Below are 14,691 nucleotides of genomic sequence, written 5' to 3'. Positions count from 1 at the left end.
CTTACAGGCAGTTTGTGCATACTTATTAAACACCCTGTAGCCAGAGGAGCTTCTTGTTATTTGTTGCTGTTTACAACAGCAGAAACGACGCAGGGGGGGGGGCTATATATGTACCACAAAGGTACCACAACTTCCTGGAAAGGAAGAACACTATGACCACAAAAGTCACCAGAGGGAAAGGGTCCCTGACTATTCTTTGGGAGTTAATGCAAGCAAGTTGAATGGCGCAGTATTCTGAAGTGAATAAATAATTTTATTTTCTGCACCTTCATATATATATATATCTTTATCAGACCCCTGCCAGGCACTTATTTCTTTGACATACTTTTCCTGCAGTTCCGGAGGTTCCCATAACACATGGTCCATAATGATTTGTAAATGTCTATGTTTTAATTCACACTAAAGCCCACAACATGTATATGACACTGGCAATAGTTCGTAGACCTATAGAACTTGGACTATGTATACAAATGAGTAAGAGGACAGTGTTATTACTGGTGGTACTTGGGGCAATGCAGGGCTGCCCAAACATCACAGAGCAAGCCCTCCAGATGAACAGCATTAGGGGACCTGCCAAGGGACATGTAGAGCTGTGGTTGTCATACACGGTATTCCAGGGGGGATCAAGAGCACACAATCAATTACCCCCCCACACCCCAGACTTCCCTAACTCATAATGAATACTGGGCCAATGAGGCCAATTTTAAAAAACATCTTGCCTTAATATACAGTTACATTTGAAACAAATGAATAAATCTGCAGTGTTCTTGGAGCTATAGCCCAAACTGCACAACTATTCATGTTGAATAGCGCTGCTCTGTGCCCCTCAAGTCTCAGTGCCCATTACTAGAGACCCTGCATTACATTCCTATTAAGGTACATGACATTGGCTCTACTACTATTCTATGTATCCGGGTGAAAGATGGTGGGGTGGGGGGGGAGCAGCAGACGCACATCAGTAAGTACCACATGGCACGGAGCCAAAGGCAGACATAAAGGCAATTAAAAGGTGAGAGAATGTGCAAAGGTTACTGAAGTAGTTCACGAAGGGCACGAAACAAAGTGCACCGAGCATGCAGGTCCTGACTGCTTATCTAATATTATATATAGTTCAAGTAACTAGCCACATGACAGACAGAGCGACATAAAGATCCCTGTGTGTGTGGCATTAGCAACAGGAAAGCAGCGCTTACCAGAAGAAGATCTTGGAGCAAAAGTTGGCATGCTGCGAGGGGTTCGCTTTACTTCCCTTTGGCACCGGCTGCATTCTCTTTGCTTCAGAGTATTCAGCTACACATGGGGGGAGCCGGGCACACAACCGAAACCACACACTCGATGACAGCCCCCCGCACGGTATGTCCCACCGCACACTTCCACTGCCCCAGCACTCAGCAACAGCAGCAGCGCACGGCTTTACCGCGTAGCTCCGCCTATCATCGTATGCTGGACATCTGATTGGCTGCTGGCTCTTTATTACCCCACATGCAGTCGAGCTGCTTCGCGTCAGAGGCGATTAAGTCGGAGGCGGGGCGGCCTTTGTTTAGATTAAGGTTGGTAGTCATGTGGGCCTGGGCGCAAGTTTGCACAGTTGCTGATTGTAGAAGGTGACTCTCCAGCTTACAACTGGGAGCAACAGAAAAATGGGTAGGTTGTATTCATACGTGGTTAGGCAGCACTTTTGTAATGAATGAGTGGAAATCAGAGTAACCTGTGTGCCATTAAAAGGGTGCCAGGCATTTCGGACTAGAAGACATTTGTGTGGGCTTCTAAACTCTATTGGGCAGTGGCAGGCTGGGAGATTAGTCGCACCGCAACATTGTTTCTGCGGGCATATAATGCCGTACCACCGGCAAGAATGTGAATTGCCAGTAGGGTGGCACACGTGTTGCTACAATTTCCCCAAGTTTCCTCTCAAGGAAACATTCTTGCCAGTGGAATGGCATTGGGGGGAGATTAGTCGCCTGTGGTAAGGAAGATTCATAGTGGTGCAACTAATCTCCCTGTGTGTCACTGCCCTAAAGGTGGCCATACATGGGCCGATTTCATCTGCTGATTTAAGTCCTTCATACCATTTTGGCAGCTTATCTGCCTGTAAATGGGCACTCCCAACAGGCCTCCCTAACAGATATCTGGTCTAGAATTGGGCAGATCTCGATTGAGTGGGTTTGATTTTCCTGTCGAATCGGGGATCACATCGGCTTCTTGATGCGCTCCAAAGGCACCTATGCCCGCCATTGGAATTTGATCATTTGTCTGATCGAATTAGCCTAATACTACCCTCCCTTTAGTATACTAATAAATATATGTTGGTATAGAGAGCTGCAAAGATTACTGTAAAGGGGCACCTCCCCAAATGCTGTTTATATATAAATACAGGCCTGGCTTGAATCTCTCGTGGGACATCTGACCAGAGTAAACGGAACCATTATAAGCAGGGCCGGAACTAGGGGTAGTCAGAAGAGGCAGCTGCCTAGGGCGCAACGATTGAGGGGTGCCAGGCAGCCTCTCCTGCCTACCCCTAGTTCTACTTTGTCATTGCCTCCACCGCTAATGCTTAGCGGTGGAGGCAATGACTGATCATCGCACTGCCCCCTGCACCTCCTCCTGTGCTTTGGCGCGCATGCGCCATTGGGGGGGCGGGGAGGTGGGCGGAGTTGGCTGACCGGGTTGCCTAGGGCACCCGGTCGGCTTGGCCCGCACCTGATTATAAGGAAGATTCTGTCAGACACCAACCTACAGGTCACACACCATTCAACTTCAATAAAATATATGTTTTATTATTGAAAGAATATACTTTATTATATATAAAATGTGTGCATATATCTTTTACGTCACAGCACAAGCCATTCTTGACACAGCAAGAATACAAGCCGTTCTTGATACAGTTCATAAGGCACCAGGCTCCTTGAATTGCCTTTTCAGTATAAGTGCCCTAAACAGTCAGTACAGCATGTTACCATATCATAAAGGGAGAGCAGATAGGCCCAAATGTTTCAGATGTTCTTGGATGCCCTTTTATATAGTGATGTGAGCAGATGGAGGGTGATCCTAAGGCCAGTGCTACATATACTTTCCTAAAATGTATAGCAGTATAAATGCAATATATACATTCTAACACATGGCAGTTAGATACAGTGGCATTTTTTAATAAAATACTAGAACGCAATACTAATAATACTCTCAGAATGTGTAACTGCAAACAAAGGCAATTTCATGTATATTAATCCCAGAACACTTGGTAGTATTCATTTACATCAAGTATGATGTAGGAAGTTCATTGGTTTTGGTTTGGCGAGGCTTAAAGACGTATTTATCAAAATTTGAATTTGTGAACTTTCATGTTTTTTTTTTAATTTGATTGTGCACTGATTGAATAAAAAAACTCAAATCATAAAAACTTGATTGATTAAATATGTAAAAAAAGATCGAACAGTGAAATTGCACTCATCATTTTTTACCAATTTTAATTGAAAAAATCACTTAAAGTGTGAGAATCAAATACGTATGCAAATACCATATTTCGTTATTTTATTAATTTTTTAGTAAATAACTATTTGAAATAGAAACATTACAGAGAACTACATTCAGTGTAGGATAATCCAGTAGAATTGAATGCTTGTGCAAGGCACAGTATTAAAGGGAACATTTACATAGACTTTTATGTTTTATGACACTGAAAAATATTGCAGTATAAATATAGTCTGAGACAATTTGCAATTGGTCTTTATTTTTTATTATTTGGATTTTTCTAATGATTTCACTTTTTGTTCTCTCCAGTTTGGAGTTTCATCAGCTATTTGGTTGCTATGGCGCAAATTACCTTAGCAACTAGGGTGTGGTGTGAATGAGAGACTGATATATGTATAGGAGAGGATCTGAACAGACAAATAAGTAATAAAAAGTAACCTTACCTCTGGAACTCTATCCCTGAATCCCTCACTAACTCTCTTTAAGAAAAAACTCAGCTGTTACCTTCTGGAGCACTAAAACATTATTTTGCCCAGTCCTGCGCTTAAGGGCAAATGCCCATACCTGATGCACTCTTACCTTCCAGTTTGTGCCTGTATGTTACCCAACCACTCAGATTGTAAGCTCTACGGGGCAGGGACCTCCTTCCTACTGTGTCTCATACCACATGGCACTTATATATATATATATATATACATATATATACATATATGTATTTATTGTATTTATTTATTATATCACTTATCCTCCCTGTGTGTAATTTTGTATTCTGTAAGACTGTACAGCGCTGCGTACCCTTGTGGCGCTTTATAAATAAAGTTATACATACATACATACATACAATAACACTAAAATTGCAGCCTCACAGAGCAATTTTACTGGCTGGGGCCACTGACCTCCATTTGTCAGGTGGAAAGAGTCAAAAGAAGAAGGCACATAAAAATGATTAAAAACAAATAATGAAAACAAACTGAACGTTGCTTAGAATTGGCCATTGGCCATAACCTACTAAAAGTTAACCGCCCGTTTAAAGGAGAAGGAAAGCCATTTGGCATTTTACTGCCAATAGATTGGCCACATTAGTGCCACCTAGAACACTATTTTTATTTATATTTCTATTTTATATTTACTGCAGAAAGCATAACCATACCTGAGTAAAGAGCCCTAGAAGCTTTCTCTGTTTGCTTAAGATTGCAGCTGCCATTTTAGCTTGGTCTTCATATCTTTCTGCTGTATAAAAGTGATGTGCGGGCCGGCCCGATACCCACGGGAACCTGAGTGTTACGTGCGGGTTCGGGTTGAGCGCTTCTGCTCACCCTCCCCGCTCAGGGCCTAACACTGCCGGCTTTCCAGTTTCGGCTTGGGCCCCTTTTGTGATGTCATTGTGGGGCGGGAGTGGGTTTATAAATAAAGGGTTGGTTAGGGTCAGGTGAAGGTTGAGTATTTCTCGACCCGTACATCACTACTGTATAGCTCTAGCCGTTGGTAGTTCAGATCACACATTCCTAAGGGAGGGGGTTCTTAGCATTCTTATGGGAGAGTGGGAACAGGAGAGTGGAGATTACTGCCAGACTCTGGCCCCGAGAATGAAGGATTTTTCTGAAAGAGAAAGTCAGATACCCGAAAACATGTTTACAAAAAAGGAGAGAAGAAATCCTGTGTTTCTTTTGATAGAGGACTCAGTGTAGCTTTACTGTAAATGTTTATGGCTGCATTTACATAGACCTTTCTGATAAAGCTTACTTAGTTTTTACCTTTCCTTCTTCTTTAAGCTAACAAAAAAATGCCTGCCCCCTTAAACAAAGCATTCAATTTTTGGCCATATATTGCAAAATATTCAAGCTAGTCATGTCCTCTTGTATATGTTTGTATAAATGTTGTACTCACAGCCTCATTGCCGGGGCCTAATAGTATAAAAATTAGTGATGAGCACAACTTTACCTTTTTTACTTTAAAGGGGTTGTTCACCTTCCAAACACTTTTTTCAGTTCAGTTAATTTCAGATAATACACCAGAAATTTCTCTGATAATATTTTCAAATATTGAAGTTTAAAGTTTCATTTTTTTACCTAATGACTCCCTGGCCCTGTTGAAAATAATTTCAGAGTTTCCTTAAAAGGGTTGTTCACCTTTGAGTTAACTTTAGTATGATGTAGAGAGTGATATTCTGAGACCATTTGCAATTGGTCGTAATTTTTTATTTGTAATTTTCAGTTCAGAAGCTTTCCAATTTGGAGTTTCAGTAGCTATTTGGTTTCTAGGGTCCAAGTTACTTTAGCAACCAGGGAGTGGTTTGGATGAGAGACTGGTATATGAATAGGAGAGAGGCTGAAAAGAAAGTTACAAAAAGCAACAATAACCAATAAAACTGTAGCCTCACAGAGCAATAGTTTTTTCAACCATTTGGAATCATCATATCAAACTTGTGGCCCCTTCTGTTATTAAAAGGGACCTGTTAACCTAAGAAATAATTACAAATTGTTTTCTATTGTGTTTGTCAAGAAAAACAAACTTCAGTTATACTATATAAATTATTTTAAACATATTTCCTTCAGCACTGGAATTCACAATTGCAGGAAACAGGCAGGCTCCATTTTGTGGGCACTGTTATTAAGGCAAGCTGCTAAAATCTTGTTTCTGTGCCAGTATGGGGGGACCTGATACCCATATCCATGCACCGGTTAAACAATTAGATGGTGAGAAGGGAGGGGGAATGTGAGGGGTGCAGTGACATCTAAGAAGTCCTGAATTGAAAGTGAAAGTAACTGTCTGCCCCACCCCTATGCCTAAGGCATAGAGGCGGGTCAGGCAATATATGATTGACAGCTGGGACTTTTAAATGCTTATATAATGGGTATAGCTGTGTTAATAAAAAAATGAATTTGGGTTACATGTTTAATTTGAAAAGGGCTTTTATTATACAGCTTTTTATGTCTGAGTGACAGGTCCACTTTAAACTAAATATTCCAGCACCCAAAAAGAGAAGTGCAAGGGATGAACATGACAAGGGAACTCCTCAATTGACCCTTCGCCTTGAGGCACCCCACTGAATACATACCTTAATGACAGACCAGGAGACAAAGGTGGAGTAAAATGGCCACAGCATTTATTCACATTTATCAAATAAATAGGACCTTGCCAGCCTTACCCAAGGCAATATTCTAAAGCCATAATTCCATAAGAGATCACTATTATGCTCTGCTGTTTCTCGCTGAAGACTTAAATTTTACTTCCATAGTTGCCATTTTAGATCATTATAATGGTCATTATATCCGCCACTACTTACAGAGAGGATGGCCCCAAACTCTGCTACCTGCCGGTCCTGGATCTGCAGTGCCTCAATGATAGGAAATTCAAGCAGGCTGTCACCTAGCACAAGCAGTAGTAACGTCTGTATCTATCAATCCGCTATGTAGTCACAGGAGAGAACATCCTTTCTCCCTCCCTGCTAAAATTACTCATGCAGTACTCTGGCAAAGTCCTACCGCTGCTGTGAAAAATAAAACTTAAAATACGTTATCATATATCCACTGTTTTGATCCAGAGGAAGGCAAAAAACCCAACCTGAAGCCAGTTCCAATTATGTCTCAAGAGGGAAAAAATTCCTTTCTGAACCCCATGGCAATCGGAAACGTTCAGTGGATCAAGCAATCGTAGTTAACATGAATTAAATACAAATACTCTCAAGTTTATACTGTATGAAGATACAGAAAGCACAGTATAACAATGCATTCAGGAAAACATCCACATTCAGTTATTAATCGAGGAGTGTTATCCCTGCAGTAGTAGGGCAGTCATACATGCATTCTTCTGTAACAGCACAAGGTCTGTGCAAATGAGAAACTCTTTGATAACTTGCTCCCTATAATTAGAAACATATATTGTACTAATTAATGAATGGATGAGTAAATAAAGCCACAGATTTATCTCTGGTTAAAAAAAATGCCTTTGTTTTAAAGTAATAGGCTTTATTTTTGAGTGTTCATATACTGATCTTTCAGTGTTACTATGCCCTAGAAATTCATTGCACCTTACTTTGCCCAATGATCAGCATTGTCCCAAAGCCCTTCTGTCATTCCCGGGAAGGCCCTTTTATCAACATTCTCATTTTAGTGGTTTTAGAGGTTTTTGAAACCATGAATAAACTTTATCTAAAACCACAAATACCATGTAATTTATTAAAACGAAACAAAGAAACATCAGTGGATTGAAAATGGACCACTGTCATTGACTTCTACATAATCTCAACAGCTTTTAGATGACATATTTTACTTTCATATTTGTTGCAGTTTTGATGCATAATAAATGGTGAAAAAAAAATGAGTTTGTTTTGTGAAAAAAATTATTTTTGTGCAATAAAATATGAATCATGAAAGAAAAATCCACAACCCTTTAATGTTTGACTTTGTGACTAGGACTGGTGGAATGGACTAAAATAACTGTGGACATTACCATTATTATAATTGTCACTAAGTTATTGCACACATGCTACTGAATCCGATAGGGATGCATTTTTACTGTCTATATAAGTTACTAAAAATGACGTTTAGGGGTATACTTATCATGCTGTGTAAAAAGTGGAGTAAAACATCACTGGTGATGTTGTCCATAGCAGCCAATCAGATTCTTTGCTTTGATTTTCCAACTGTTGCCCTGAGCAACATCACTGGTAATGCTTCACTCATGAGAAATATACTCCTTAGTGTTTTGCGAAATTACATTCACTACCCTACTCTGCAATGCTTAACCAGACTGGTTTTCAATAACCTATGCAATATCTGTACTATTAATGACTGTCTAATAAATCCATTGCTGCCACTGGGTCTGTTATATAAAAAAAAGAAAGACTCGACTATTGGAGATTTGCACTGCACTGCTGCAAAACAAGTTATTGCAGCAGTTAAGGCAGTTCCCAACCACCCCCCACACACCTATTACACTTTTTTGTGTTTTTCACTTGTCATCTGAGGCCAAAGATAAGATAAAAAGTCGCCAAAAGGAGATGTCATGCCAAATACTTAATTAATTCTTCAGTCAAGTCATTACAAATAAAGTCCATACGCTAACCCCAAGAATCAAGTGGAAGTGAGACAGCTATTTATTTCCTCCTAGGCCAGTGCTCCATGGAGAGATTAGTCACCCGCAATAAATCTCTGCTACTGCAGGCAATTTATCTCTCCAAAATGACTTCCCATCGGCAAAAAAGTAAACAACCAGTGGAAAGGCATACACATCACTTTGTTGTCGGTGGAAAGGCATTTCGGAGAAATTAGTCACCTCTGGTAGAAGAGATTTATCGCGAGCGACTAATCTCTTTATGGGGCATTAGAATTAAAAGAGTAAGAGGGGGCAAGTAAGAAGTATATTCTAAAATGCCTTTGAGTTCAAGAGATTGCACCAATGACATGAATTGCATGAGTCTGTCCCTAGTAGAAATTTGTTTTAAAGTCGTTGCTTCATCCCAGTCATCATCAATATTAGTGATAAACACCTTCCATTTTACCTTCAGTAAAGGGAGCCTTCCGGGAATCCTTAAGTAGACTGTAGAGCTCTGAAAATAGTAGAACATTTGTTTTGTCACAACCATTCTTGGGTTAAAAAATTGTGAAGGATTGAAAGATGTTTTTGACAATTTGGTAATTTAAGGTGTTGATTCCTCTCCAAAACCTGCTTTCAATTACACTTAAAAATCAGAGGAGTTGGTTAGGATTAACATATTTCACAAGGTTTCTACACACCTGAGTATTGAAAGGTCTCATCTCAGTCAGAAAGGAACTATCAGATCCAAAGGAAACATAACTGATGTATCAAATTCAGTGATGCCTACAGCTTACTCAAGCAAACTAATATGCCTTATACTTGTAGGTAATGTTCCCTCTAATTTCTTCTTGGCTATGTGCACAAAAAATGTATTTTGTGTGCACTTTTTAAAATGGTGTGCGCATTAAAAAAAAACTGGTGTCCGCACATAAAACGTATGTGTTTTTACTCAAAATTCTTTGTGCACATCACATTGCATACTCAGTAACACACAGCTTACATTGCTTCTAGGGATCATTTGTATTAGCTGAATTAAAGGAGAAGGAAAGGCTAGTAAAGAGTTAATCTCAAGCTGCAGGCATACTTTCAGTTGTCTCAATAGTGCCCTTAAGTCTCCCCATATTTCACCTGTTCAGAAGATCAGAAGCCAAACAGAAAGAAAAAACACTGAGCTGTGTAAAGAAAGTTCCCATAATGCCTCACTCCTGCACAGACACCCAGACCAAGTCTCAGTTAGTTAGACTATGAGTCAGCTTCCTGCTGATTGGCTCAGATCCACATTCCTAAGGGGGGGAGTGAGTTCTTAGCATTCTTGAGGGAGGGGGCAGCAGGAAAGAGCAGTGTCAAAATTTTTTGACAAAGAAGTCAGTGCAGCGTTTCTGTGAGTGCTTATGGCTGTATTTACATAGACCTTTGTGATAAAGCTTACTTCATTTTTACCTTTCTTTCTCCTTTAAGGTGGCCATGCACTGTAGGATCTTCTCCGATATTGGCAGCTAATATTGGCCTGTGTATGGGCACCTTTAACTAATCTAAATACTTTCAGTCTGTCTAATCTTGATTGCAAGAGACTAAGGGGGAGATTTACTAATCCACGAACGGACCGAAGGCATCCGAATGCGATTTTTTCATAATGATCGGTATTTTTGCGACTTTTTCGTCGCCGTCGAGATTTTTTCGTATTTGTTACAACTTTTTGGTATATATTGTCAGCGACTTTTTCGTCGCCGTCGCGAGAAAGTCGGATTGCTTTTTCTGCTTTTTACAATCGCTCAATACGAAAACATTTCGCAAAATACGATTAAGTCGCAACGGTGACGAAATACAACTATTATATTCATTACTATGGAACTGAAACATGGAGTAATCACCCATAGTAGATACACTTCAGCTGCATCCCCCCTGAATAAGTAGCATGTTCTTGATTCATGTTGTGAACGCATTTGCACAGTTCCTGCAATATGATACCTTATGTGTATGAATAATTGATGGGTTTTAAATAAAATTGTCAGTGTTTACACAATGAAGCTTTTTGTATACACAGAAACAGATGTTCATGGCTAGTTGTTGTAGGATTACATAAGGGTTTCCATACCCCCACATTTAGCATAAGAGCAATAAATATGTTTTTTCCTTGAGCTAAACAGGGAAATTGAAGTTACTCCATGTTTAATCCTTGTGAAGTAGATAATTAGAATACCAGTATACATCCACCCCCACCCTGTGTTGTGACTGTTTTGCTAGTAAGAGTCGATTATATAGGGGGATTATCTGGGCATTTGTTGTCTAATTATCAACATCACATGGACCAAACCTGGAGTAGCTTTAATTTCCCTGTTTGCCCTGTTTAGCTCAAGAAATAACAACAATTCTAGATTATTAATGATTAAACCAATAGGCAAAAAGTATACACAAGGCCAATTTTTTTTAACTTGTGTTGAAAAAGGGGGTTTATTGCCCCAATATGCACAAAAATATTTTATGGAACTCTTATAAAAGACTTTAATGTCCTGAGCAGCACTTTTCTGTATCCCTAAGGCCGTGGCAGACTGGGAGATTAGTCGGCTGCAACAAATCTTCAAAAAATTTGAATAATTTGTTTAAAATGGAGTCTATGGGAGATGCCATTTCTGTAATTTCGGAACTTTCTGGATAACGGGTTTCCAGATAAATGTCCTATACCTGTACAGTAATATTAATAGGTATTAATTAATATTAAGGTATTGTAGGACATTATAGGGGTATTTTGGGTATTAGGAATACATTCAAGATCTCAGACCTTACTTCCCATGGTAACTGGAGTGTGTCCTGTACAGATAAAAATTTATTTATCTAGTTAATGAGTAGACTGTCTCTGTAACTGATTATCACTTAAGATAAACTGAGATTACTGAGTCACCATGATTATATGACTGTATAAATGACACAGCTAAATTTCTACAACTGTGATGCAAAATTCAGCAATATAAGAAGGGAATAATAAAGCTATGAAAACAATCCAGTGTTATATTCTTGCCAATACACAGTGATTATTCCTGTTTTTTTTTTATCTCTTTGACCCACTGCAAGTTCATCAGAGATTTCTGGCCAATAATCACAGCTCAGGAGTGACATGTGGTGCCTCACATTTATGTCAAAAGGCACTAAGCTGTGCTAGATAGTGATTGTTTTGACTGTTCATTTAAATAACAGCAACATAACACCCCTGTTTTTATTTTCATAAAATCATACATTTGTGCAAACTAACAGTTTGAATGGTAGGACCTGATGTTATAAAGGGGATTTATCACCCTAAGAAATAATTCCAAATCCTTTTCTATCATGTTAGTTGAGAAAAATTATTACTGTATAAATTCATTACATTTTGTTTACATTAATTACATTTTGTCTGGGAATTCGCAATCACAGCAAGCAGGCAAGCACCATTGTTATTAAAATATGTTGTATGTTTGTATTACCCCAAAACCTTCTGTATGCACCAGCATAGGGGGCCTAATACCCATGCTCCTGCACAGGTTACACAAATATAGACGGTGTGGAGGAATGGGGAATATGAGGAGTGCAGTGACACTTAGGAAGTGCTGAATGTAAAGTGAAAGTAAGGCATAGAGGAGGGGTAATTACAGTTATAGCAGGTATTGATGTATTATTTAAAAAAAAAGGGTTACATGTTTAATTTATGTATCATTTTATTATACAGCTTTTTATAAGGAACCAAGAATTTGGAATGTTATAGTGTTCAGCGCTGAGCACTACTACCTCATAGCTTAAAAACTTTCCTGGTAGTTTTATACCTTACAGGGAATTTTTTAAAAAAATGAAATATCTCCCTTTACATATGTGCTATTTCTTTTGATGTCTTCACCAAGAACCTATATTTCAGTAGATCCCTGCCAAAACTCCAATGCATTACAGATTTAAAATATTGGGAAGTTACATACTAATTTATAGGAATTCCTATGTGCCACCCTAATAAAGTGCTGCCCACCAAAAATGTTTTAGGGGACTATAAAACTGTAGCACTGACTGCTTACTGATCAAGGACTGTTGAGGGCCAATGAAAAGTGGAGATGCAGCAGTAGAGAAGAAAAAAGGAGATGCAGAGGGCAGGGTGGCTAATCCGTAGTTAGTCTGGCCCAACAGGTTTGCCATTTTGAATAATGGTTTTTGGAAGGTCATCTCTGGGAAACCCTGGGTGGAAATTAGAGAAAGGCAAGACAGGTTGAGGTAATAGGTAGTAATTAGTAGAAGGGTAGCTATGGTAAACGACATCCTGAACAGAATGTTGCTTTGCCTGAAATTAGGGGCTCAGCATGTGCTAAAATTAATGGACAGATAGGGAGCTGGCAGGGATGCTGCTACCATGAGGCAAGTGAGAATCTTGCCTTAGGTGGCAGCACTTGGCTTGTTGCCAGGGAAGGCAAAAAGCTTTTACTTCCTTTATATGATGTAGCAAGCGGGAAGTGGCATTGCAGTAGGTGTGATCTACTTCTGCCAAGGCTTTTGATACTTTTGCTGTTGGTCTTGGTGGCCGTTTTTTGTAGATGGATAGGGAACTAGTTGGAGGATTGTATAGAACAATTTTCAGTAGCTGAATCCATCCAGTAAGTGTCATGCTATATTCTGGAAGTTTATACACATAATGGGACTAAAAAGTCAAATCCTCTATGGAGAAGGACCTAGGAGTACCATGTCCACTGTACACTAAGGGGTATATTTATCATGCTGTGTAAAAAGTGGAGTAAAACATAACTGGTGATGTTGCTCATAGCAGCCAATCAGATGCTTTGCTTTGGTTTTCTAACTGTTGAAATCTAATTGCTGATTGGTTGCCCTGGACAACATCACCTGTAATGTTTCACTCCACTTTTTACACAGCATCATAAATATACCCCTTAAGGTGGCCATACACGCACCGATATTATCGTACGAAACCTCGTTTCGTACGATAATCGGTGCGTGTATGGCATGTCGGCGAGTCGACCGATATCGCAGGAAGCTGCCGATATCGGACGACTCGCCGATCGGACAAGTTTGAAAATTTTGATCGGGTGCCATAGAAGGCGCCTGACCAAAATTCTCCCTTCAGAGCTGAATCGGCAGAAGGAGGTAGAAATCCTATTGTTTCTACCTCCTTACCTGCCGATTCAGCCCTGAATGGTGTGTGGCGGATCTTACGATGTTTCGTGCGACCGATGGTCGTACGAAACATCGTCAGATCGCCACGTGTATGGCCACCTTTAGGGGGAGATTTATTATGCTGTGTAAAAAATGGCAACTTGGGAAGAAGTATGAACTTGATAAACATTTTTTTTACCTCAAGTCCTATGTATACAACTATGTAGAGCCCCTTTAACAAGCATACATGCACCAATTAGCAAGTTAGCATGAGTGATAAGTGTAATCGCTGTTGCAATCCTACTGACTGTGCCACACCACAACATACGAACATAGGGGCTAGTAAGTAGACAAGTCATTATGTGTCAACTACTTTAGGTAAAGGCAGATCAGACTGGAATCAGACATTTATCAGGCAATTCTAATTGTCACATTTATGAGCAATAACTGGCTGGAGGGGCAATTTCAAATGTTTGCCGCTTACCCACCAAGCTAAAAATCATGTGGGAGGCAAAATGTGTGTGCTATTGCCCTTAAAATTGCTTTGTGTCTTCTATGTGAATACAGAAAGGGGCACCACCAACTACCTGATGCTAACTTTGTGCCCACTCCATATACGCTGGGCAAAATCACAAATCTTCCATTATACACTGCCTCTACAGTACCTCTAAGTACCCCAAACTCCATCTGTATGGTCTAGTTCTCATTTGGATTCCTACTCTTAATAGCCCTTACACATGGGTGTTTTCCTAAGAAGGATTTCTCCTGCATTTCACCACAGGGCAAAATGCTGTAAGGACCCTTGTATTGTATTGTATATGACCACCAGTTAGCTGCCCCTGGTCATTATATATGGCATTTGGGAGAAAGGTAGGACAATATAGAGCCAATCAGCATTTTGAATTTAGTATTGACATGTATTTCCAGCATGGCATCCAGCCCCACCCATCCACAGATTATCTTTTTTTAACAGAAAACACAGATATGGTTAGCATGTAGATTATTTATTAACTTCCTTAATGAATAGTAAATAAAGAGTAGCCTTTGCCCCATTTTGTGCTTATA

The 14,691-nt window shown here is 39.7% G+C and overlaps 2 protein-coding genes across 3 annotated transcripts in view; one reads left to right on the top strand and one right to left on the bottom strand.

Moving 5' to 3' along the window:
- Positions 1-1,500, bottom strand: part of abcc4 (ATP binding cassette subfamily C member 4) — a 139,993-nt gene extending 138,493 nt beyond the window's left edge. Inside the window, exon 1 of one of the 2 annotated variants that reach the window (XM_002939283.5) lies at positions 1,194-1,500. In XM_002939283.5, coding sequence (XP_002939329.2) covers positions 1,194-1,267 — 74 coding nt within the window. In that variant the 5' untranslated portion in view covers positions 1,268-1,500. The remainder of the gene's footprint in view (positions 1-1,193) is intronic. The other variant, XM_031897063.1, reaches the window with a different exon arrangement.
- A 60-nt stretch (positions 1,501-1,560) lies between these two features.
- cldn10 (claudin 10) overlaps positions 1,561-14,691 on the top strand; it is a 30,109-nt gene continuing 16,978 nt past the window's right edge. Inside the window, exon 1 of the mRNA XM_031897064.1 lies at positions 1,561-1,644. The gene's annotated coding sequence lies outside the window, so the exon portion shown is untranslated. The remainder of the gene's footprint in view (positions 1,645-14,691) is intronic.

This window comes from Xenopus tropicalis, chromosome 2, assembly GCF_000004195.4.
Source record: "Xenopus tropicalis strain Nigerian chromosome 2, UCB_Xtro_10.0, whole genome shotgun sequence".
NCBI classification, from domain to species: domain Eukaryota; kingdom Metazoa; phylum Chordata; class Amphibia; order Anura; family Pipidae; genus Xenopus; species Xenopus tropicalis.
This window is presented reverse-complemented; position numbering and strand designations above follow the sequence as displayed.